The sequence below is a fragment of the Cotesia typhae genome, unplaced genomic scaffold (genome assembly GCF_013202065.1).
Source record: "Cotesia typhae breed Kobodo isofemale line unplaced genomic scaffold, CoteBio_Ctyphae contig_56, whole genome shotgun sequence".
Taxonomy (NCBI): domain Eukaryota; kingdom Metazoa; phylum Arthropoda; class Insecta; order Hymenoptera; family Braconidae; genus Cotesia; species Cotesia typhae.
In genome coordinates, this window is record NW_027423760.1 from 970,826 (window position 1) to 994,280 (window position 23,455).

Consider the following 23,455-nt stretch of genomic DNA (forward strand, 5'->3'; position numbering starts at 1 on the left):
TATCACAATTGAATACATGAGTGAATTATATTCCGTAATACTTCTATTTCAATAAATTTAATTAGCAATATTGCCATAAATACAATATTGAAGCTGATTGGAGCTAACGTAGATACACAGTGAGATTTCGACCCCTTAAGGGACCTAGAGTCGCTTAACAGTTTCACAAGTCTGCGCATGCGCCGAACTAACTAAAAAAAACTGAAAATATTGTTAAGAAAAAATTAAATTAAAATGGAAAAATGATCGAACAAACAATCAAATTAATCGAACAAACAATAAAAAAAATTAATTTATCGTTTAAAAAAAAATTTTTTTTAATTCGAGCCATAAAACGCTAACTTAACAAAAAAAATTTGTTTAATTTTTTATAAATAAACAATAACCGAACAAATAAATATTTTTAACGAACAAATAAGAACAAACGACGAACAAACGATTTGTATAGATCCGATTAATTAAAATTAATTATTTGATACCAGGTTTATGCAGGTCATTAAGCTTGAATAAATTTAATATTTTTAATTTTGTCATTATAGCATCATAAGTATGGATCTGATTAGTGAGTTACTACCCAACATCAATATCAGAACAACTCAAATAATGTTTCAGTTGTTCTGATATTGATATTGGGTAGTAACTCACTAATCAGATCCATACTTATGATGCTATAATGACAAAATTAAAAATATTAAATTTATTCAACTGGTTAATAATCTTATACATTAATATTAAATTACAAAATATATCACTAAATTCGATAATATTCAACTTATTCAACTTTTGATGATTTTGGATTTGTTATATGACCTAACACTTCAACTTTTAAAAATCAGTATTTTTTTTTATTTCTACAGTAGAAATTTGTAAATTGTAAAAATAGAAAATATTGTCAATGTCAGTTCATTGAATTCTGATTCCAAAATCTTACAAACAGATTAGCAAAATGTGTTATGGAATTGGAGTAGTGTTAAAATCACACAGAAAATGTTGTTTATATTTTACAATGAGAACAAAATAGAATAACCAATTTAATTAAAATACTTCCATTATAGAAAAAAATTAATCTTTTAAATTGGTAATTGTTTAATGATGTCTGAAAAAGTGTATTTTTTTACGTACACAACATGGACACACGTAGATATTATTATGACCGTGATATATATTACAACGTGCACGCATGCGCACCACAGCCTCAAGAGGATTACGAGGGTGTGTGGCAATTTGCAGAACTGGATATGAGATTTGGTATGTTAAGGTTGGTCAAGTGGTTGTACTAAACATTGTCATGTCGCGCTACCTGATTGCCAGCAGGCTAGTCATGGAAATCAAGAGTAAAACAGATTTTTTAAATTGATGCAATGAAAATCTAATAGATGGCGGATAACTGCGCATTTTATAACTTGACATTGATTTTATAGCATTTGAGGGTCTATACCTGAAAGCATGTCTTTTATATAGTCGCATATGAGTGCTCCATTACACTTTAGTCTTATAATGTTATTTTAAATATTTTTATTATTGATCAGAAAAATATAACAATCATACAATCATTGATATTTTAAATAATTATATAGTGGATTTGTTTATAATAGTTTAAATAAATAATTTCCGAAAGATGTAAATTAATTTGGAGTGAGAAATTGAAAATAATAATAATAATAGCTGATCGGTTGTGTGAATCCGTAAGGAAAGAAAAATAATATTCATAAACTTTGAAACATGAAATATTTTTATTCGTGATTAATTATTACTCATCAACAAAATCTTGGTTATATAAATAGAAATAAAAATAATATTTTGTTATAAATATAAGCATTCCAATTTCAATATCCTGTGATCACTTGAATTGGCATGATTTCAAAATTTATAAAAGTTTCTGTTTTTGGAGTATAATAATATATAATTGTTATAGTGTACTATAAAAATATTCAAAAATTGGATTTAATATATGCTATCACTTTCGTAAGTAAACATTTTTCTTAATTATTCAGTAGTTTTTAATAATCCAATCTTATCTTATCATAATAAAACTTTAAAAGATACGATCATTAATAAACACGTATTCGCTGCTAATTTACAATACAATTCCTTCGAATGTGATTTTTTCACGGTATATAAAAATTATGTTGATAATTTTAAAACGACACCGAAGAATGGACAACCGAGAGCAAAAGGACTAATTTGTATCATTCTATAATTTTTGTGAAGAATAATGTCAATACATTCAGATAACTATAACAAAGGCTAGTTAATAATTACTGGAAAACTTTCTGGTACGGATAGCCCAGACTTATATAAAAATTATTAAATATTTTTATGGCTCAGCCAATTTAATTATATTAATTCTGTCCTCTGAATAAAATTTCAATACTTTTCTTGGCATCAGTAAGCCGTAATAATCAGTCTAAATTATCTGTTATTATCACTATGCGTTTTGTTTTTTTCTAGGACACCGGTTACAAAATTATGTCCCGCAACATCTACTGTGACGGAAAAGCAAGATTTGTACTAAAATTTATTGATACTAACATAAAAAACTTGACTTCTCTGCACCTTTTGCAAACACAATTGATATCTATATATTTTTTGGGCACGGATAGCCCGGCAATCTTTATCATTCTTGTGAAGTTATTATTTTTTTCACGGAAACCGTTCTATATTGATATTTTCTAGAACACCTGCTGTGATAGGAGGAACAAAGATATAGTATAATTTAAAAATATTTTAGAACAGATTTTACTTCTTGGAGCCACTTTAAAAACAATATAAGTCCATATTATTTTATCTACACGGATTGCCCGGAAACTCTGATCACTTATGGCAAATTCTTAATTATTTTCAAGGATAATGGTTGCCAAAATTATGTCCTGAAATATCTACTGTGTTGGGAGAAAGAGAAATATAAAATATAAAATATACTAAGACTTAAGGATAATAGGATAAAAGACTCGACTTTTCTGCACTCCTCGTACATAATTAGAATTCATATATTTTTATCGGCATGGATAGCCCGGCTACTCTTATCATTTTTGTCAAGTAATTATTTTTATCAAGGAAACTGGTCTACAAAAATATTTCCTGGAATATATACTGTGATGAAAGATAGCACGATCTACTCAAATTTAAAAAAATTTGTTAGCAAATTTTACAAAATCATATTTTTTTTATTGGCACGGATAACCCGGATATCTTTATCACTTATGACAAGTTATTTATTTATTTTTTTTTTTTTTCAAGAAAACTATTCGATAAAAGTGTGTGCAAAATAACGACTGTAAAGCGAAAAAGGTAAATATACTACAATTTAATAATATGAGCATAACAAGCTTACATTTTCCGCGATTACAATAGATAATTGATTGTAATTAATATTTTGTTACCGGCACGGATAGCGCGGTGACCTTTGTTATTTCTGCAAAGTTTATAACTTTGAAGTCACAGGTTGCCGAAAATATGTCTCGGAATATCTACTGTGATGAGAGGCAGTAAAATATACGAAAATACAATAAAAATTTTGTGGTAAATTTTACCCATTAGTGTTCCTCAAAAAACAATAAAAATCTATATAGTTTTATTGGCACGGATCGCCCGGTGACCCTTATAATTTTTAAGTGATTATTTTTTTTTAGGTAACCGGTCTACAAAACGATGTCCGAAATAACTACTCTAATGTGAAAAAGCTAAATAGGCTACAATTTGATGAGAATAGCGTAGAAAACTTAACTTTTCCGTGATTCTTATAGACATTCGATATGGATTTATTTTTTTATCTTGGCACGGATAGCCCGGCGACCGTTATCATTTCTGTCAACTAATTACTTTTATTTAGACCTGAAACATCAACTGAATTGGGAAAAAGAGAAATATATTTATTTTAATGACAATAGAATAGAAGACTCAACTTTTCCGCGCTTGTTGTAGACAGGCTAGCACTCGCATAATGACGTGGGGCAAGTTGGTCGCTTCTTACATGAATATTTTTCAAATTAATAATTACTATGCGAAAATAAGTAATAAAAATGTCAATGCTCTTTTATAATTAGATACTAAACAAGAATAGTTATCAATATAAATATCGGAGTACTTAGCGGAAAATGAAAAAGAAAAAAGTTATCATATGTCTGTAATAACATTCTTTTTTTATTTACATAATAGTGCTAAAATACATTTGTGTACGTACATTTTTCAGAGTATTTCGGAGATACGATTAAACAATGTTTTCTTTCCGTTAACAAAAAAATATGTGTGAGTATACAGACATTCAATTATTGTAATAATTATTTACTATTGAGCAAAATTCTTCTTATAATGAATATTTATTCCTGTCTTTTTGTTTCTCTTATATTGTTAATTCACAATATTTTTAATGGCATGGATAGCCCGGTGATCTTCAGCATTTCTGTCAAGTAATTGTTTTTTCTCATGGACACCAGTTACAAAATTATATCCTGAAACATCTACCGTGACCGAAAGGAAAGATATATACTTAAATTTAATGATACTAGTGTAAAAGTCTCGACTCTTCTGCACTCTTTGCACTGACCCAATTAAAACTCATATATTTTTATTAACACGGATAGTCCGGCGATCTTCATCATTCTTGTCCAGTAAATATTTTTTTCAAGGAAACTGGTCAACAAAAATATTTTCCGTAACATCTACTGTGATGAAAGAAATCAAGATATACTCAAATTTGGAAAAATTCGAAAGCTGATTTCCCTCCTTGGATTCTCATACAATAACTTGATAAAAATAAATCATTTATAACTTCCCGCTAGGAAAATTAAATATTTTTAAAAAATCGAGTTTTTATTAGATTTTGACGTTTTAAGGTCACACAAAGCTTCTCTGACTACTCTTACGATGGTGTCACCGCGCGCGCGCGCGCGCGTGTGTGTGTGTGTGTGTGTGTGAGAGAGAGAGAGAGAGAGAGAAAGAGAGAGTGTGTAATCCGATTATAAATTTTGAACGGCTAGACTGATTTAATCGTAGTTGACGGCATTTGAAAGAATTTCGCTAAACTTAGATTTCTTGAGAGTTTTAACCGATTCGGTTGGATAGATTTTGAGAAATCTTAAAAAACTCAAAAAAAAAATTTTTTGATGTGTGGTTTTTTTGAAATAACTTTGAAACAGCTTAATCGATCAATTAAAAAAACTAATCAACTTTAAAGCTCAAAAAACCACGGCGATTGCGACCAATCGGGTCAAAATCGGTTCATTCGTTCGAAAAATATCATGAACGAAAGAAAAACAAAGAAACTGTTTTTTCACATAACTTTGATATATTTTTTCGGATCCTTTTTCATATCCAATCAATTTACTTTATATGAAATAATATATTTACAGTAAGGACTATGAATGACTTTTGACAGTTATGTATAATTACATAAGATTCATTTTTCGTCTTGATGAAAGATATATACATTGTAAAGAAATTTCCATTAAATTTTACTATGGGTGCATAGTAACACTGGACTATAAGAAAAGTGGAACAAAATTTACAAGTGTCCCATAGTAAACGTATGCGCAAACTACACGATTTTGTCCTATGCGCATACGTTTTACTATGGGAACTTGTAAATTTTGAACTAGTTTTGTTATAGTCCGGCGTTATTATGCACGCGTAATAAAATTTAATGGAAATTTTTCACAGTGTAGCTTAAGTAACTGATTAAAAGCTGGAATTATCTTAGATCTTACTTTATTGTAGATTTCATTCATCATTGATTCTTCTATTATCCTCCACTCTAGTGTGTTGTTGTTTTATAATTTTCAAACAATTTATCATTTACGCGCCATTAGTTCTATTTGATACTAACTTCATCTTAATAATATAACCTATTGTTTTTTGCTTTGATATCATCTGTCCGTTCTTTTTGTTTATATCTTTCCATATTATTTTGACATAAATATCAGAGAGATAAATATGGCAAATACATTTTACGGTATTCCTAATCGCTTTAACTCATATCAAAATTTGGACAAATGGCTTCGTAATTATGAAGAAAAAAAAATAAATTTAATGTTTTCGTTAGTGAATCGTTGGTGAAAGTGTACAAAAAACGTGACTATGTCGATTTCAACCCCGATCTAATTTACGACCGAATACATTACAAATGCTCAACCCGCGCAAAACATGATGAAGACATGCCGTAAGTATGGAATTAATGATATTTTTTTTTGTATTTTTCAAATTTAGTACTACTTTTATGTTAAATGTATATCTATATAAAGCTCAAATAAGATGCTTTTAATTTGTTTTCAATTAGATTTCTTATTCAGGGTTAATATTCACGTTTATTTTTTCCGATGGAAATCATATTAATTTCTTTACATTTTGTTAACTGCAAATCGTTTTAAACTTTGTTACTTGTTATATTTACAGTGATAATTGTGAGTCTCGCTTAATTCTAAGTACGTCTCCCCATAAACAAAATTTGGTGGTCGATGATTTTGTTTCAGAACATAATCATCCTCCCATTGTAAGTATATTTTTCATTTTTTTTTGTCAAAAAACTAAGCTTTCTTGAATTGAAAAATAAACCCTAATTATTTTCTTTTGATATTAGGTTATTGGTAGACGTGGGAGTACAAAACAACGGCAATTGTTATTTGAAGCTGCCGTCGAACTTCGAGAAACAATGAGAAAACGAAGTCAACAAACACGAAGAACTGTTCTGCCAAGAAATCCGGAAAATAATATAGTGAATAGGAAAGCGATAATGAAAGAAGCTGTCATCAGATTAAGTCGAATTGATCCTCATCATACTGTTGACCGGTTTCATTGAGTTTGTGGAAAATTTACGGCCTAAAGTGGATCTCACAAGTGTTTTAAGCAATAAACTAGTACTTCAGCCGCATCATCTTCTAATAATCGATAAAAATAACGTATTAAATCATTTAAAATTCGATTTAATGAAATTTAAAAAATATTTTTCTGAAGCTGCGTTCATGCAGTTATAGGTATTGCTGGCTGCAAAAAAATAGTTATTACTACTATTATTATTATTTGATAAAATTTATTATATAAGATGTAAAATTGGAAACATTTTGATATTTTTTATATTATTTAATAAATAGTTTAACTGTTTTAACAAATAGTTTAATAGTTTTATGTTTTCTCTGTACCGTAAAATAACTGTGGTGATTTTTTTTCCTCAAAATTCATTAAAATAATATCTTTAATATTAATTTTTTTTGCTCAACAGCTACAAAATTACAAAATAAAACAATTTAATAAATACATAAAAAAAATTATCGGTCTTTTGATCTTAAATGCATAAAATTTTCGAATTCCTCAAACAAAAATGGCACATAACTAAAGACATACGCCGTTTTCGCTCTGTGAATTCTATGTTTAATTTTTTATCCATAAATACGTCTACCAGTTCATCGGCGATATAATAAAATTACGCGCCCTTTTAGTACAGCTGAGGTTCAAAAATCCATAGATTAGATACACCTTTCTACGGTTTGCTTTCATCACGAACTATATCTGCAATAAGTTATGAAGAACGAAAATTAAAAATGAAAATTACGTTCCACAATAAAAATATTTAGTTGACACAATGTTGATAAAAATTTGTAATAAATAAAGTATTATTTTTATCTTTTGGTTAAATAGCATGTCCAAATCTACTTTTTTTTTTTTTTTTAATTAATTTGCCATTGAATATATCATCGAGTATTTAATGAATAACTAATCGAATACCCTTATTAATTATAACTAATTGATTAATTATGGTTTAAATATAATTTCAATCGCTGATATAATTGCACAATGTTATACTCAAGTATTTTATATAACTTTTTTACTTTACGCTTATCCGGGCTATCCGTGCCAAATTTATTTGAGTAGACTATTTTTTTTAATTTATCGTTAAGTCCGATAAAAATTTATATACGATCACACACACTTACACAAATACATATAAACGCGATAACACATTCGTAAAAATAGTTAGGGTCGTTTCCTAGAACCTTACAATGTAGAGATCTGTTGAAAATTTAATTTTCAGGAAATGAGATGAAAACAACTTTTTTTACAATGATATATTTGCAAGACTAAAAATTATTAAGAGAAACAATAAATTTTAATTAGTTTATAACCAGAAGATAATATTGGAAAAGTTTGGTATAAATACATGGAGTTCAACCAATTATTAATCATAGTAACATAAATAATAAAGTAATGACTGTAGTAATAGGAATAAGTTGTAATTATAATAAACATAGTAACAGTAATTTAGCTATAACAAGTAATAGTAAGAATTCAGATAATAATAATAATAATAATAATAATAATAATAATAATATTAATAATTGAACAATAGCTGGCCCTTTCCCTTTATAATTTCCTTACAAGATAATGTAAGACTCTATCTACCTGAACGATATTATTTTAGAAATTAAATAGTCAATAATGTATGCCATTAAAATGATAAAGAAAAGTTTTATTTATTCAACGTCAGGTTAATTATTCTATAAACATTAATGACTGCTGAAAATTTACATAAAATGTCTAGGCACGGATGGCCCGGACTTATTAATAAAATATTGTATTATTATGGGTACCAGGCCGTTATAATTTATAAATCCTATTCTGATGAAATTTAACGTCGTGCATCGAGGCTCGCCTAAGCCGGAATAACAAAGTCTGGGCTGTTTGAATTATTTCTTCGGTTACCGAAAAAAATTCCCGTACGGTTTTCCCTTTCCCTTTTGTTCTAAATTTCCCCTGATCCCAAATTTGTTTTTAATGACAAATGTAGCTATTAACTGCAGCTAAATTAATGATTAAGAATTACAATCAAATTGTATGACACCAGTAATACTATAGAAATAAGAGCAGGTACATTAATATCGGAAGATACTTCAGCACAGATAGTCCGGTAGTACCAAAAGAAAATAAAAAAGGAAATTTTAAACGTTTTTGATGCATTTATATCGTCTTAATTATAAACATTACCTGAATTTTTATTTTTCATCCTATCATTTAGATTGTTAAATACATAATTTACATTTATAACTTACAGTTCTAATAATAAAATAAAAGATGTTTATAATCAACAGGACCTATCTTAGCACGGATTGTCTAATATTATTTTTTAAAAAGTATTTTAAGTATTCAGATAAGTATTAAATTAAAATTTATGTGACTCACTATGACCTAAATAATTTTTGTAAAATCAAATTTTAAATTACGTACTAGTACGCATGTGCTTTCTGTTTACATTACTCCAACCCCGCTTTTCGGCGGTTTTCATTAAAATTTTATTCTTATAATACTGATCAATGTCATTAGCGTTTCTGCATTGTCTAAAATCTAAGGTTAAACGTACTAAATGCCTTGAAACTTCTGGTCGTATTAATTATCAATTAAAAATTAAAATTAATTTACAATGAGTGTTATAAATGATAAAAAGGAAAATTTAACAAAAAACAAAAAACAAAAAAGTAAATACGTAAAGTGGCACTTTGATGGTTATGCTTATCATGTAACCAAAAGAACAATGAGTGGAACAAAAATGTAAGTACAATTAATAGTAACCATATATAATTTAAACATTCTCACCAAGATTTAAAAGATATATTAACAGATGTAAGGAAAGTAAAAGAAAACAATATTTTATAACTTAATATGGCTTATGTTGTGCAACGAGAATATTTATGTTCGTGTAAGATTGGCATATTTTTATGTCTAAAAATTTCATTTAATATTCGTTATTGTAGCCACCTCCATTGTGTTAAGTCTAGGTGTCCAGGTCACGGATACTTTCAAAATAACAAATTTTCACCAGCCACGGACAATGAACACAATCATAATCCAAATCCAAATTTGGTTACAGTTGATAATTTTTTTTCAACCATCAAAGATTTGAGTTGTGTTCCAGGACTGAAGCCGCGAAATTTATACCGCGCCGCTAAATTGAAGTAACCTTTATATGTCATAAATTTATGATGCTTAGCTTACTGAAATTCAAATTATATGACTAACATAAAAAGTTACAATAAAATCATCATTTTTAAACAATTTCTTGCTTATTAATCTTATTGCATGCAGCTTTCCTATCTGTTCTCTATCTACTCATAAGAAATGCTAATAATTGAAGATGACATCATTGATCTTTTAGACAACGATAGCTGGCTTATTAATACAATTTCACTGATGCACATAATTGTTTTCAGCTTCGCACATTTTGCTGCATGGTATATATAAAACATAAGCGAAGAATAAAATAAAAAATCATGTAGATGTGTTTGTTAAAAATTTTCGATACCTCAATGTTGTCATGCAACACTAAGAAACCTTTCAAAAAAGAAGTTTTCTGATTTATGACATAAAATTGGATATATTGAGAAAAGATTGGTAGAAAAACAAATTATGACAATCACTGGCAAATGATGACGTGCCATCCGTTCCACGATTACCGTGAATGTAACGATAGGTTTTAGACGAATTTTCTTTCAATATAGATAGATATTACATTTCCATTTTCGCACGCTTATCATTTTGTCATATGAACTATTAGTTTTTATTTTATTTATCAAAAAGTATCATTTTAACTTTAATAAAAAATATTAGTTATGAAAGAAGTTGATATATTTACTATCCTGCCTAACTAAAAGTATACATTCAGAGCATAGGGTGGTATTAGTTTATAAATTAATATTAAAAATCATGGCACGGGTTTCAAAGAACAATAATCGGTTTAACCAACGCATTGAATACATGTTCTTAACTTTTCGTACGTTATTTATTTTTAACTTTTTTAGTACACCGATTTCTTTAAAGCCTTGGAAGTAAATTGCTAATTTATTTGTCTTATGGAAAAGTCCAGTTAAAAAAATTTACGAAGCCAAAGAAGTGAAAAAATGACTAAAATTGATCAACTTTTGGCGCTATTTTTTTAGAGTTGCATGAGAACAGTTGTTCTTAAAAATTTTAGACAAGCAGATTTATACGATTGAATTATCAACCTTTTTAATGCTATTTTTTAACTATATTCACAACATCAACTAACATCTTAATCTTTATCTTCAACCAAGAATGGGAAATGAAAGTTCTGTAGTGGCGTATAATCCAACGACTCGTTGTAGAATTCAACGCATTTTGCGCGAAGAGAACCCGCAACGGCTGAACGTTGGCATGAACGTCCGCTCAGTGGAAGAATTTGGGAAATTTCTAGAGTTAAAAAAGAACAATAAATGCATGAAATATGACCATAATGAACAGAAATACAGGCTGAGTACCGGAATGGACAGATTTGAACTACAAAACTCTAAAAAACAGATGATCACCGCCACAAACTTGTACTTCTTCGATGAAGAATTTGTAGAACAACTCTGTCCATTCAATGGTCTCATTTTTGTTGATGGAACATTCGATACCGTGCCGAACGTGCAAAATAACAGCAGTATGCAGTTTTTAAGTATTTTAGCTAAAGTAACATCGAATGAATGTGCAAAGGTATTATTAATAACTATAATAATCGTTGCTATGATAACCGGTACTGTACAGTAACCGCAACTATACTAATCGTTAAAAACGACAGCTTTTAATGACTATTGCACAATATTTTTCCAGACTCTTCCTGTTTTTTGAGTTTTAATGACCAACAAAGCACAGGAGTGTTATTTAAAAGCATTTAGGTTTTTTGCTCTTAAATTTCCTTATTTTCAACCACGAGAAAGCTTAACGGACCATGAGATTGCAATGCGGAATGCGTTGAAAATTGTTTATCCTGAAATTACTACTAGCACATGTTATTTTCATTACAGCCAAGTAAGTAAACGGTTATTTAGAACATATATAACAACAAAATAATGTAAAATCCAATCACATTGTTGTAAACAATTTAGTAATTTTACCGAAGTATGATAAGGCTGTGCGGTCCATGCAATCCGTGCCACGAATACCGTATAGCCGTTTTTAATGCTCATTTTACATAATCTTGATAAATAAATAATGTATCTTATAGGCTCTAGTAAAAAATGCACGGGACAAAAAACTTGTTAGTACATCCTCGAGTACGTGGTCAAATCCCGAAACTTTCTATGTAATCAGTTTATTGAAATATTTAGCTTTGCTTCCTGCGAATTGCATTAGCAAAACGTATGAAGCCATTAAAAAAGAAGCTACAGAAAGTTTTGGTGATTTTTTTGACAAATATTTTGAGTATTTCAATGACCAATGGTTACGGAAAGAAGGGCCTGAGCAAATCTTTTGTTTTGAAAAGAGTGAGGACCGTACGACGAATGTCATAGAGTCTTACCACAGTCAACTGAATCAATTAGTAGGCAAGCATCCAGATTGCAACAAATTTCTTGGTAAATTGTAAAAACTTTTATTTTTATTTAGTTTTCACTGCACTGTATATAATTTTTTTTCAAATTTTACTGAAAAAAGTATGTTTCCGACTTTTTTTTACCCAAACTTAGTATTAATCCAACAGTATCTATGTGTAACACAGCTTTATGTTTAAACTAACAGCTCTATGTGAAAATAACAAAACTCTGTGTTAAAAGTAACACAGCTTTGTGTTAGTGTAGCATTAAAAAAGATCATTCGGCAGCCGAAATGAAAGAAGATTTCATTTTATTGATAACGATAATAATAATTTCTTATTAATCAGAAAAAATTACAATTTTCAAACCACAACGATAAATTTTGGATGACGTTTGGTAAAACGAATGCAACAGCGAATTTCACATTTAGCATAACGAAATAGGCCATAATTTTGAGACTATACATATAACATGGTACTCAAATTGAAGCTTATTCAAAGAGTTTTCAGATGAAACTTACAGAAATTCGATAAGTTATCCCATTCAAAAGTTATACGTGTAAGAAAGTAAAGAAATATAAATATTTATAATTTTGAAAATTTTAAAATCCTGGCATTTCTAAATTACTTAACCGATTGAGCTCATCTACGAACTTCACTTCGGTATCTATCTGTAGAATAATTATGTTGAATTTGGTAAAGATCCGTTGTGAATTGGCGACGCTATCGTCGTGACAAGCCGCGTTTTATCTGATATATATATATATATATGAACATACACATACATACATATATAAACTTTTGAACCATATGCATTTTCCGACTCAGCTCGACGAGTATAGTCGAAATGTAGCAAAATTTTTCAAAAGTTCCGTCATGAGGACCAATGCAATAGTTAGATTTCTATGAAATCTACTAAAAAGTATTACTTAAATATTGAAGAATATTTTTTTGAGTCAAAAAGCGTATCGATGCAAAAACATAAATGATTAATCGCATTAAATCAACACACTAAAATATTTAAATTTGACACTAAAAGCTACTTTTTACAGAATGACAAAAAATTATTTACTGCGTGTTAAAATGCCAATAACTGCATCACTGATGCAACGATTAAATGTAAATTGTTCCGTAATTAAGATTAATAATTTATGTTTTACAGCTACGCTTATAATGATTTTGAGAGAGGCACGCATTGACCTGTATTCTGTACAAGCAGAAAACTACGTACCACCCCCCCCCCCCAAAAAAAAACGGAATCAAGAAAAAAGAATGAAGAATATATCCAACTCTGGCAAGATATTAAAAAAAAAAGAAAAGAAGGCACTGAAGAATTGAATTTAATTGAAGAAATAAAGAAAATTAACCATATGCAAGAATTGCAAGAAAATGAGAAAATAATTGTCGAGAAACTAATTGATAACGCAAAAGATACGTATGAAGAAAAATACGAATTTGAAAAATATGAAATGTATCAAGCGATCAATGATCCTGAAAATCCATCGGCAATCACGCAACATATACGGGACATTAGGCATAAGCTTATCTCCTCAACGGATCCTGCAGCATTATTTACTGTATATAATGCACCAAAAGCATTTGCAAATCCTGGAGATATTGTAAGAAATTCTAATGAAGCAGCAGCTCAAAAATTTTATAATTACTACCTTCTTTATAAATAAAAAGAGATCATACGTGGATTTAGAGAGTTATGCTGGGCCAACTGTGTCGGTCTTATGCGTACATTTTAAAAAATCTTTTGTATTATATAGTTTAATTGCTAAATACCAAAAATAGGTATCTAATTTTTAAAAATATTGATTATCAAAATAACTTTCAATATAATTAAAAACTTTAAAATCTCTATTGAAAAATACAATTGGCCGGGTATCAATTACGAGTCATTAATGATAAGAAATACTCGGCCATCCGTGCGAAGATAGGTCCTGTTAATTATAAACAATTTTTATTTTATTGCTAGAACTGTAAGTTACAATGTAAATTATGTATTTCGACTACGAAAATGATAGGAAGAAAAAGAAAAATACAGGTAATGGTCATAATTAAGATAATGTACAAGCATCAAAAATGTTTGAACGGTAAGAATACCGTTGTTAATTAATCTTTATATAATTAATAACTAAAAATTAAGCCGTGTAGGCAAAGGTAAGTTAGTGAAATTTGAATAGTGCATTCTGTCTGCGCGCGCGCGCGCGCGCGCGTGTGTGTGTGTGTGTGTAATCCGATCATAAATTTTGAACGGCTAGACTGATTGAATCGCAGTTGGCGGTGATTGGTATTTTTTTTATAGCATTCTAGGCCATCCACGCCGAAAATGTTTCCAGTGATCAACTAGCCTTCGTTAATATTATAAACTGGATAGCATAGTAATAATTGATTTTCCGGATTAATAACGGATTACCATCACCAAGAAAAGTCTTGAAAATTATTCAACGGAGTAAATGAATATGATAAAATTCACTAAGCCATAAGCATATTCAACAATTTTTATATAAGTCTGGGCTATTCGTGCCAGGAAAAATGGGTTATACTTCTGTGCCATTGATTGCTGATAAAAATTGTGGCCTCCATGTGTTACACCAACTGTTAAAGTCGGATGCCTACCTACGAGATGTATGAGCTGATATCTTTACGAGATTTCTAATTTTAGTTTTACAAAATATAAATTTTTACTCTTCAATACATATATAAAATGACCTAAAAGTTTGAATTAATAATATAAATTTCTAATACCTTCAAATAATTAATGAAAATCTGCTTGAAAACGGCCTTCTACACAGAAAAAAAATTTACTTGAATCAAGTACATAATTTTGAAGAATTTCATCTTCTTGATTTAAGTAGAAAAATTCTTAAACTAAGAAATTTTTATTGGTTTAAGTAAATTTTACTTAATTTAAAAATTTTTCATCTTGATGGAAGACAATTGAACTCTTCAAAATTATTTTCTTGATTCAAGAATTTTTCTCTTGATTCAAGTTAGTTTTTTCTTCAGTGTACACGTATTTTCCCCCTTAATAAATATAATCAAATCGGCTAAGGAATGAATAAATTCAATTTCTTTTGTTTGTCTGGGTCATCTGTGCTAGTAAGATTTTCAATAATTACTAACTAGTTATTGTTATAATAATAAAAGCGGCTCAGCAATGATCATATTTAATGATTTTTATATTGTTCCAGGCCACCCGTCTAAGAAAATTTTTCAGTAATTATTAGGTAGCCTTTACCAATATTGTCAATATACGCTGCAAAATGATGATTATAGATAATTTAGACTAATTACGGTTTACTGTTGCAAAGAAAAGTCGTAAAAATTATTAGAAGGAGTCCACCAATATAATCAAATGGACTAAGCAATACTAAAATTCAATTGTTTTTATATTGCTTTAGGTCAACCGTGCGAAGAAGTTTTTTAGTAATTATTAGCTAGCAATTATCAATATTACTAACAAAGCGCATAGTAATAATGATAGATAATTTAGGCTAATACGCTTACCGTTGCCAAGAGAAGTCTTACAAATTATTCAAAGGACTGAATAAATATAATTAAATTCGTTAAAAAATAAGATTATTCAATGATTTTTAAATAGGTCTGGGCTATCCGTGCTAGAATGTTTTTTAGTAATATATTACCACCCTTTCTCCATGTTATTAACTAGACTGGGCAATAAAAATTATTGATTTTTCAGGTTAGTAATGGACTACCATTGCCAAAAAAGGCTTTAAAATTATTTAGAAGATTCAATTAATATAATCAAATTGGCTGAGAAATAAATAAATTCAATTTCTTTTGTTTGTCTGGGCCATCCGTGCCAGGAAGATTCTCAATAATTACTATCTAGCCATTATTGTCATAACATAAATGGTTCTGCAATAATAATATTCAATAGTTTTTATATCGTTTCCGGTCACCCGTGTCAAGAAGTTTTTCAATAATTACTAGCTAGCTTTTGTCAATATTATCAACGAAGCTGCAAAGTGATAATAATAGATAATTTAGAATAATCACGGCTTACTGTTGTCAAACGAAGTCAAGAGAATCATTCAGAGGACAGAATTAATGTAATTAAATTGGCTGAGCCAAAAAAATATTCTATAATTTTTATATAAGTCTGGGCTATCCGTGTCAGGAAGTATCTTGGTATTTAATTACCACCCTTTATCAATATTATTAACTGGGCTGAGTAGTAAAAATTATTGATGTTTTGGGCCACTAATGGACTACCGTTGCCAAGAAAAGTGTCGAATATTATTCAGAAAACTTAATTGTTGAAATCAAATTGGCTAAAAAATTAAAATATTCCTTTTTTGATTGTCTGGGTCATCCGTGCTAGGAAGATTCTAAATAATGATCAAGTAGCATTTGTTATGATAATAAAAACATATAAGCAATAATAATATTCAACAATTTTTATATGTCTGGGCTATCCGTGCCAGGAAATTTCCGGTAATTATTGACTAGCTTTCATCAATATTATCAACTAAGCTGCATAGCGATAATAACAGATAATTTAGACTGATTACGGCTTACTGATGCCAAGAAAAGTATTGAAATTTTATTCAGAGGACAGAATTAATATAATTAAATTGGCTGAGCCATAAAAATATTTAATAATTTTTATATAAGTCTGGGCTATCCGTACCAGAAAGTTTTCCAGTAATTATTAACTAGCCTTTGTTATAGTTATCTGAATGTACTGACATTATTCTTCACAAAAATTATAGAATGATACAAATTAGTCCTTTTGCTCTCGGTTGTCCATTCTTCGGTGTCGTTTTAAAATTATCAACATAATTTTTATATACCGTGAAAAAATCACATTCGAAGGAATTGTATTGTAAATTAGCAGCGAATACGTGTTTATTAATGATCGTATCTTTTAAAGTTTTATTATGATAAGATAAGATTGGATTATTAAAAACTACTGAATAATTAAGAAAAATGTTTACTTACGAAAGTGATAGCATATATTAAATCCAATTTTTGAATATTTTTATAGTACACTATAACAATTATATATTATTATACTCCAAAAAACAGAAACTTTTATAAATTTTGAAATCATGCCAATTCAAGTGATCACAGGATATTGAAATTGGAATGCTTATATTTATAACAAAATATTATTTTTATTTCTATTTATATAACCAAGATTTTGTTGATGAGTAATAATTAATCACGAATAAAAATATTTCATGTTTCAAAGTTTATGAATATTATTTTTCTTTCCTTACGGATTCACACAACCGATCAGCTATTATTATTATTATTTTCAATTTCTCACTCCAAATTAATTTACATCTTTCGGAAATTATTTATTTAAACTATTATAAACAAATCCACTATATAATTATTTAAAATATCAATGATTGTATGATTGTTATATTTTTCTGATCAATAATAAAAATATTTAAAATAACATTATAAGACTAAAGTGTAATGGAGCACTCATATGCGACTATATAAAAGACATGCTTTCAGGTATAGACCCTCAAATGCTATAAAATCAATGTCAAGTTATAAAATGCGCAGTTATCCGCCATCTATTAGATTTTCATTGCATCAATTTAAAAAATCTGTTTTACTCTTGATTTCCATGACTAGCCTGCTGGCAATCAGGTAGCGCGACATGACAATGTTTAGTACAACCACTTGACCAACCTTAAGGCTCACCAAACTTAACACCCCAAAAATTTTTTTTTCGAATTTTTTAATTTTTATTCTCACATACCATTAGTTAGTTCGTTGTTTGTTCTTTATTGTTCGCCATAAATAATTGTTTGTTCGCTAATTGTTTATTTATAAAAATTAAATAAAAATGCACTTTTAAATTAGCCCCTATTTGCTAATTACAAGTTTTTATGTTTTAATGAGCCTTTCATTATTAGTTAACGTTTGTTCTTCCATTATTAACGTTTGTTCTATCGTCAAAGTGTCTGTTTTTCTTTAATTATTAATTTTTACTTAGCTGAATAAGTATTCAAAAATACATGTGTTGCGCATGCGTCAATTTTATGTTTAAGCCGGTTTTTTTCAATCACAGTGACAACAAGGAAATTTAAAATAAGTTATTCGACCGGAAGAAAGTTAGCGTAGAATAATTTTTTTCAATTAAACCATATGCCAATCAATTGCTCTTTAAATGCTCTATTAGAATCCGTAATTGCCCCACTCTTATTACTATTAGTTAATTTTTTATTAATTTTTAAAAAATTTAATTTTACTATAAAACATAAAATATCCACTTTTTCAAAATTTTTTTGTTCAAAGAATTGTTCTCAATTTGCTCTATTGATTAAAAGAAAAAAATTATAATTTTGCAATATTTCTAATAATTAATAAGAAAAAACTATTTGCATGCAAATTGTTGCACTATGACGTCATCGGTGGTCGTTGAATCCACTAAAAGCTGTGTTTACATGAATCCTCATTACGACAATTTCATGTTCGCCCTAATGTTTATAGTTTAATTTTAAGGTTATATATCCATGTTATTATTATTATACTCAAAAATATTTAATACTATTTATTAATTAATCATTAATTATATTATTACTCCTGCTCAAAAATGAAAAACCGTCAGTTTCAGCGATCTATTGTAGGTAGTTTAACGAACAAGTTGGAGCACTTCAGTGGCATCCGAAGAAATCTTATATGTTACTCGCTGGATCTGAAGACAAGTAAATATTTAATTTAACAAATATATTTTTTAAAGGTAAATAAATAATGAAAATAATTATTTTTAGAACCGCGAAATTATTTATTGACTGTTGAACGAGCGATACATTCAAAACGTGGGAAACTACAGGAGAAGTTGAACGTGTTTTGTGGAATCATTTTGAACCCAGTTATTTCTTTGTAAGTATTGTAATTCAGTGACATTCGGCAAGGACAGCACTTGAGGGAAATAAAAGGTCACGATAAAGAAATAACTGGTCTATCGCTCAGTTCTTCGTGTGCAGGATTTTTAGTATCCGCATCTGATGATGGAGTAGTTAAAGTATGGGACGCATTGAGTCCACAGTTATTGGAACCCGTGTGGGAAACAGAAACTAATCTGGAGCCATTCAGTGTCTTCATTTATCTCCAAACAGTCCGTTCACTATCGCTGTCGGTGGTGACCACAAATCTCACAATTTCAAAATCTGGGACCTGACGGAAATTTTTAATGGTAAGTATTTTCATTTTAAATTACTTTTGAACAAAATACTAATTCTCACGATTGATTTTTAGGCAATGAAATATTTAGGTCAAGAAGATTGGTTAAGCCAGTCCCGAGCGAGGAAGCTGACGCGGAAAATCCTGAAGAGACTCAAGAGATGGAAACTGATGAATGAATTAGATATAAAAGGAAAATGTGTAACTAATTTTAATCAAGGTGTATACTCATTTCTTCTTTATGGAAAAAAAAATTTATCTGTACAAAACAATTAAGTTTAATTGTATTTTCTAAAAATCCTTAGTTCCTTACGAGCGCTGGTGATTTAAGAAAAATTAGTGATGTAATTAACCTGGCACTTCAATTTGACGTAGTAGTTTAAATTTCTAGAAAATCGAACTGAATTTAACAAACTAGCAAGTTGAAAAAATTTTTTGTTCTTTTTTTATTCGCTAGTATTCTTACTTTTGCTTACATTAATTATTTTTTATTAATTTTATCAGAAAACAAGCACCCGTGTCTATAAGAATTACCCGCTGGTATAAGAAATTTGTGAAGTCACGAAGTTTATTCATTACAATTAGAATAATTGCAGTGTTTTTCATTAAATAACTTTATTTTATAATTTTAATAGTTGTATTATCAAGTATATAATCTCTTCCATGATTATAAATAATGTTTCTGATCTAACAATATTAGCGTGTATAATTCAAGTAGTGCATAAGGTAAAAGACCCAGTTACTGACACTGGCTTAGTTGTTTAACACTTGCAATTTTATTGCAATTAAAAAATAAAATATTCAGAAAGTTAAAAAATCAATATATAAGTAATAATATTCAATATTCAATAATATCAATAATTTATCAAATTGTTAAAGATTACTACGGTTGATTGAATGCGAAATGATAAACAATAAGTATAAAAAATAAGAAATTGTCAAAGCATTCATCTGTTGAAAATGCGAAAACTAAATCGCTCCATGCAACTTAATTTGCATAAATAAAGAGTATTATTTATTAATGCATATGTGTAGTATCAATACATGTGTATTTTGCCATATTGTTACTCGTAAAAAGAATATTTTTAAACAATATTTTATAATATATATATATATATTTTGTTTTTTATTTAGATAAAATTATTTATATAAGCATAACATTCATATAAATTTAATAAGTAACTTCATGTAATATATTATTTCCATTATTCATATATTATTCCAAGATATAAAATGCTCCATGAGGTTGAACATCAACATGAGCAGGCGCTGATTCAGGTTTTGCAGACATATCATTGTAAGTAACCCAATTACCTCCTAATCGTCGGCAGTAAGCAAAGTAGTGACCCGTTACATACGCTGCTACTCCAGATAATCTGAAAATTGATAAATTTGTAATGAATTAGTTATACCAGTGTCCATAAAATACAAATGTTATAAAAAGCAATAAATTTACCGATAGCGTAGATTTATTTCAGATCCATCATCACTGTTAAGTTTCAGGTTCAAATGAATAGGAAGGTCACTCAACCTACACATTTTTACTTTCTTTGTAGTGCTATTGTCACGTATATCTAATTCTATAAATAGATATTCTTTAGGAACAGTAAAACGAGTTGCTATAGCTTTGTTGCAAAATCGGCAACGGACGTTGTAAATTTTATGATAGAACTGCAGAGCCTTTTCAAGAGCAGTAAAGCCTTGTCGAGAAATTATCGAATGATTGGCACTAACAACTGGAAGAGCTCGTGTAAAAACTTGACACAAACTACTTGAACACACTGTTGATTCAATAACGCTGGGTGCATCTTCAGATAATATCTTCCAGAGCTTGATAATATTGTCCGTACAATTAATCCTTGGAGCAATCATGATTTTCGTAACATCCTCTTTGATTTCATTTTCAGCATAAATAGGATTTAAGATAGACATACGATGTTGATATACTTCTTTCGTTGCTCCGGTTTTTATAAAGTGTTTTAAAAATTTAAATATTGAAAGATTCGAATTAGTTATGAAATTATGATAATGAGTATTATCTATTGCAACGGTAAATATAATTTGAGATATAGTGTCAAAGGGACAAGTATTCAATGCTGTCCACTTCTTTCCTTCAAATTCAACCGGACCGGTTTTATTACCATTACATAATAGAAAGTCCTTGCGTTTCTTGATACATTTAGATTTTTTCTCATCCACTAAATTGTTTAATAATGCAGCTTCTGGACAACTTTTGAAATAATGAACCAACTTTTTTATTTATAGATTTTTGTTTCATCATATTTTCCAAAGCAAGAGATAAAGGATCACTATCTGGTTTCAATGTCAAAATTCTCGAGTAATTTTATTCTCATTATTTTGTACTTCATGTGAACTATTTAATTTACTAGGATCATTTTCATCGGAAAAGTTCATGGATGATGATAAATTTAAAATATTATCATCTATAGTATCTGAGGATGTAATGCTCATTGTTTTACAGTCAATTGTTGATCGTTCTACATCAAAACTAATATTATCTTCTACGTTAATAGGACTAATATTTATATTAAGATCCTTGTTATCCTCTTTAAAACTTGCACTATAATTGTGATCATTATGATTCTCAGACGTAGTCACAGAGTTATTTTGGTCATTTTTGTCTTTTGATACATTTATATTATCAGAAAATTCAATATGATTCTCCGGCATGGTGAATAAATCATTTTGATCCTCCTGGTTCGATGCATTTACATAATCCGGTACCCAATCATGATCTCGGTTAGTCTCGCTCTTTCCTAACCCTTTCCAATTTTCATACAAGTTCTCTTCTTTAGGTTTTTTCTGCTCTTCATCGTTATTGACCACAAATTTAGTCAGTTTTGATCGAAATATATTGACACCACCTAGAATATCAGCAATGTGTAATTTTAAGAATTTGTTTACAGTTGTAGGTAGTTTTACTTTTTTTTTTAAATTCATTTTCAAGTTCTTAAAATCCGCCTCTACATAACCAGATGTTGGTCGTGACATTGTATCAGGTGTACATACATTTGTCCAAAGTGGAAAATCTTTGATTTTGTCAATAAGATTAGAGTACAGGTCTGGGACATAATGAGAGTTTAACTTCTGACCAATAAAGATTACAGTGTTGACCTTTCTGCAAAGACTCTCAATCCATTCTAAAAGGGATACTGACCATCTATTGTTATCAACAGCTTTCGATAATAATTCTTCAAATATAATCGTTTTTTCGGGATCAATTTCAACAGAGTCGATAATAGTAAGATCAGGATTCCGCTTTGCAATTACTTCTTCTAAATTTTTTCTAGCTTCTTCTGCAGTAATCATACGGTCACCCATAGCTATAATAGAATCTTCAAATTCTGTACTACATACTATTAATGTCAGTATAAAAATTTCTTCTAATACAGATAGTTGGTTACAATCAATCATCAGAGCTACACAATATAAAAAAAAAAGATTTAACGATTTTATGGAGCACAGACTGAAGACATTTCCATCTGCTAACTGCGTGTATAAAGTGTGCTGTGTCTAATCTTATAAAAGTACGTGGTCGTAAATTAGTATTGGTAATTAAATTTTCAAAAACAAAGTTTATGTATTCCTTCAGAAATTTACCATTAAATGCTAATGACATTGCATTTAAAAGAGCTCGAGATCCGTCAGAGACTGCTTGTTGTGGTAATCCAGCTTGTTCGACCCATTCAGACAGCCAAAATGAAATAAATCTTGCACTATGCTTTTCAGATAACATTTGATAAACTGGAATTGAATTACCATCAAAATTGATAACAATTTGGTACAAAAATACGTGGCCGGTTTTCTTATCGCGAGATTCTGTTAATCTTTGAACTACACCACCAGATGCGTCAATACCTATTTCTGAATATAGCTTAGTAATACGCAAATATTCTGCATAAGTATGGAATTGTGTAGGAGTTGCATAGAATACAAAGAATGGCGAATCACCGATCCATAAAA

General features: G+C 29.1%; 3 protein-coding genes and 1 long non-coding RNA gene across 12 annotated transcripts; 3 read left to right on the forward strand and 1 right to left on the reverse strand.

Moving 5' to 3' along the window:
- The first annotated feature begins 1,826 nt into the window (after positions 1–1,826).
- Positions 1,827–7,124, forward strand: LOC141532102 (uncharacterized). Of its 6 annotated transcripts, XM_074250276.1 has the most exons (7): positions 1,827–1,965; positions 2,452–3,291; positions 3,396–3,522; positions 3,633–4,248; positions 6,041–6,157; positions 6,391–6,487; positions 6,575–7,103. In XM_074250276.1, exons 4-7 carry the CDS (start codon positions 4,121–4,123, stop codon positions 6,791–6,793), a joined length of 561 nt encoding a protein of 186 aa, XP_074106377.1. In that variant the 5' UTR covers positions 1,827–1,965; positions 2,452–3,291; positions 3,396–3,522; positions 3,633–4,120; the 3' UTR covers positions 6,794–7,103. The 6 variants fall into 6 exon arrangements, with proteins under 6 accessions (XP_074106377.1, XP_074106379.1, XP_074106376.1 ...); XM_074250278.1 differs by lacking the exon at positions 3,396–3,522 and having other exon boundaries at positions 5,922–6,157; XM_074250275.1 differs by lacking the exon at positions 3,396–3,522.
- A 4,072-nt stretch (positions 7,125–11,196) lies between these two features.
- LOC141532098 (uncharacterized) lies at positions 11,197–14,065 on the forward strand. Of its 2 annotated transcripts, XM_074250270.1 has the most exons (4): positions 11,197–11,475; positions 11,593–11,790; positions 11,987–12,335; positions 13,455–14,065. In XM_074250270.1, exons 2-4 carry the CDS (start codon positions 11,617–11,619, stop codon positions 13,628–13,630), a joined length of 699 nt encoding a protein of 232 aa, XP_074106371.1. In that variant the 5' UTR covers positions 11,197–11,475; positions 11,593–11,616; the 3' UTR covers positions 13,631–14,065. The 2 variants fall into 2 exon arrangements, with proteins under 2 accessions (XP_074106371.1, XP_074106370.1); XM_074250269.1 differs by having other exon boundaries at positions 11,197–11,790.
- A 3,848-nt stretch (positions 14,066–17,913) lies between these two features.
- LOC141532104 (uncharacterized) lies at positions 17,914–19,743 on the forward strand. Of its 3 annotated transcripts, none has more exons than XR_012480036.1 (4): positions 17,914–17,932; positions 18,897–18,993; positions 19,060–19,484; positions 19,547–19,743. It is a non-coding gene; the product is annotated as an uncharacterized LOC141532104 (long non-coding RNA). The 3 variants fall into 3 exon arrangements; XR_012480037.1 differs by lacking the exon at positions 17,914–17,932 and adding an exon at positions 18,657–18,790; XR_012480035.1 differs by lacking the exon at positions 17,914–17,932 and having other exon boundaries at positions 18,808–18,993.
- An 823-nt stretch (positions 19,744–20,566) lies between these two features.
- LOC141532100 (uncharacterized) lies at positions 20,567–21,757 on the reverse strand. The gene is made up of 2 exons (XM_074250271.1): positions 20,928–21,757; positions 20,567–20,847 (listed from the first exon to the last, which is right to left on the reverse strand). The coding sequence occupies exons 1-2, from the start codon at positions 21,401–21,403 to the stop codon at positions 20,688–20,690; spliced, it is 636 nt and encodes a 211-aa protein (XP_074106372.1). The 5' UTR covers positions 21,404–21,757; the 3' UTR covers positions 20,567–20,687.
- Positions 21,758–23,455: the final 1,698 nt, after the last annotated feature.

Excerpts from the sequence above, each read along its gene's own strand:
- LOC141532098 (XM_074250269.1), top strand. The coding sequence starts at position 11,617 with ATGACCAACAAAGCACAGGAGTGTTATTTAAAAGCATTTAGGTTTTTT. Across the intron at positions 11,791-11,986 it reads GTTATTTTCATTACAGCCAA|GCTCTAGTAAAAAATGCACG; the intron begins GTAAGTAAACGG and ends TGTATCTTATAG. Across the intron at positions 12,336-13,454 it reads AGATTGCAACAAATTTCTTG|CTACGCTTATAATGATTTTG; the intron begins GTAAATTGTAAA and ends TATGTTTTACAG.
- LOC141532100 (XM_074250271.1), bottom strand. The coding sequence starts at position 21,403 with ATGTCTATCTTAAATCCTATTTATGCTGAAAATGAAATCAAAGAGGAT. Across the intron at positions 20,848-20,927 it reads GAAATAAATCTACGCTATCG|ATTATCTGGAGTAGCAGCGT; the intron begins GTAAATTTATTG and ends ATCAATTTTCAG.
- LOC141532102 (XM_074250276.1), top strand. The coding sequence starts at position 4,121 with ATGTCTGTAATAACATTCTTTTTTTATTTACATAATAGTGCTAAAATA. Across the intron at positions 4,249-6,040 it reads CCGTTAACAAAAAAATATGT|TGAATCGTTGGTGAAAGTGT; the intron begins GTGAGTATACAG and ends TGTTTTCGTTAG. Across the intron at positions 6,158-6,390 it reads AAACATGATGAAGACATGCC|TGATAATTGTGAGTCTCGCT; the intron begins GTAAGTATGGAA and ends TTATATTTACAG.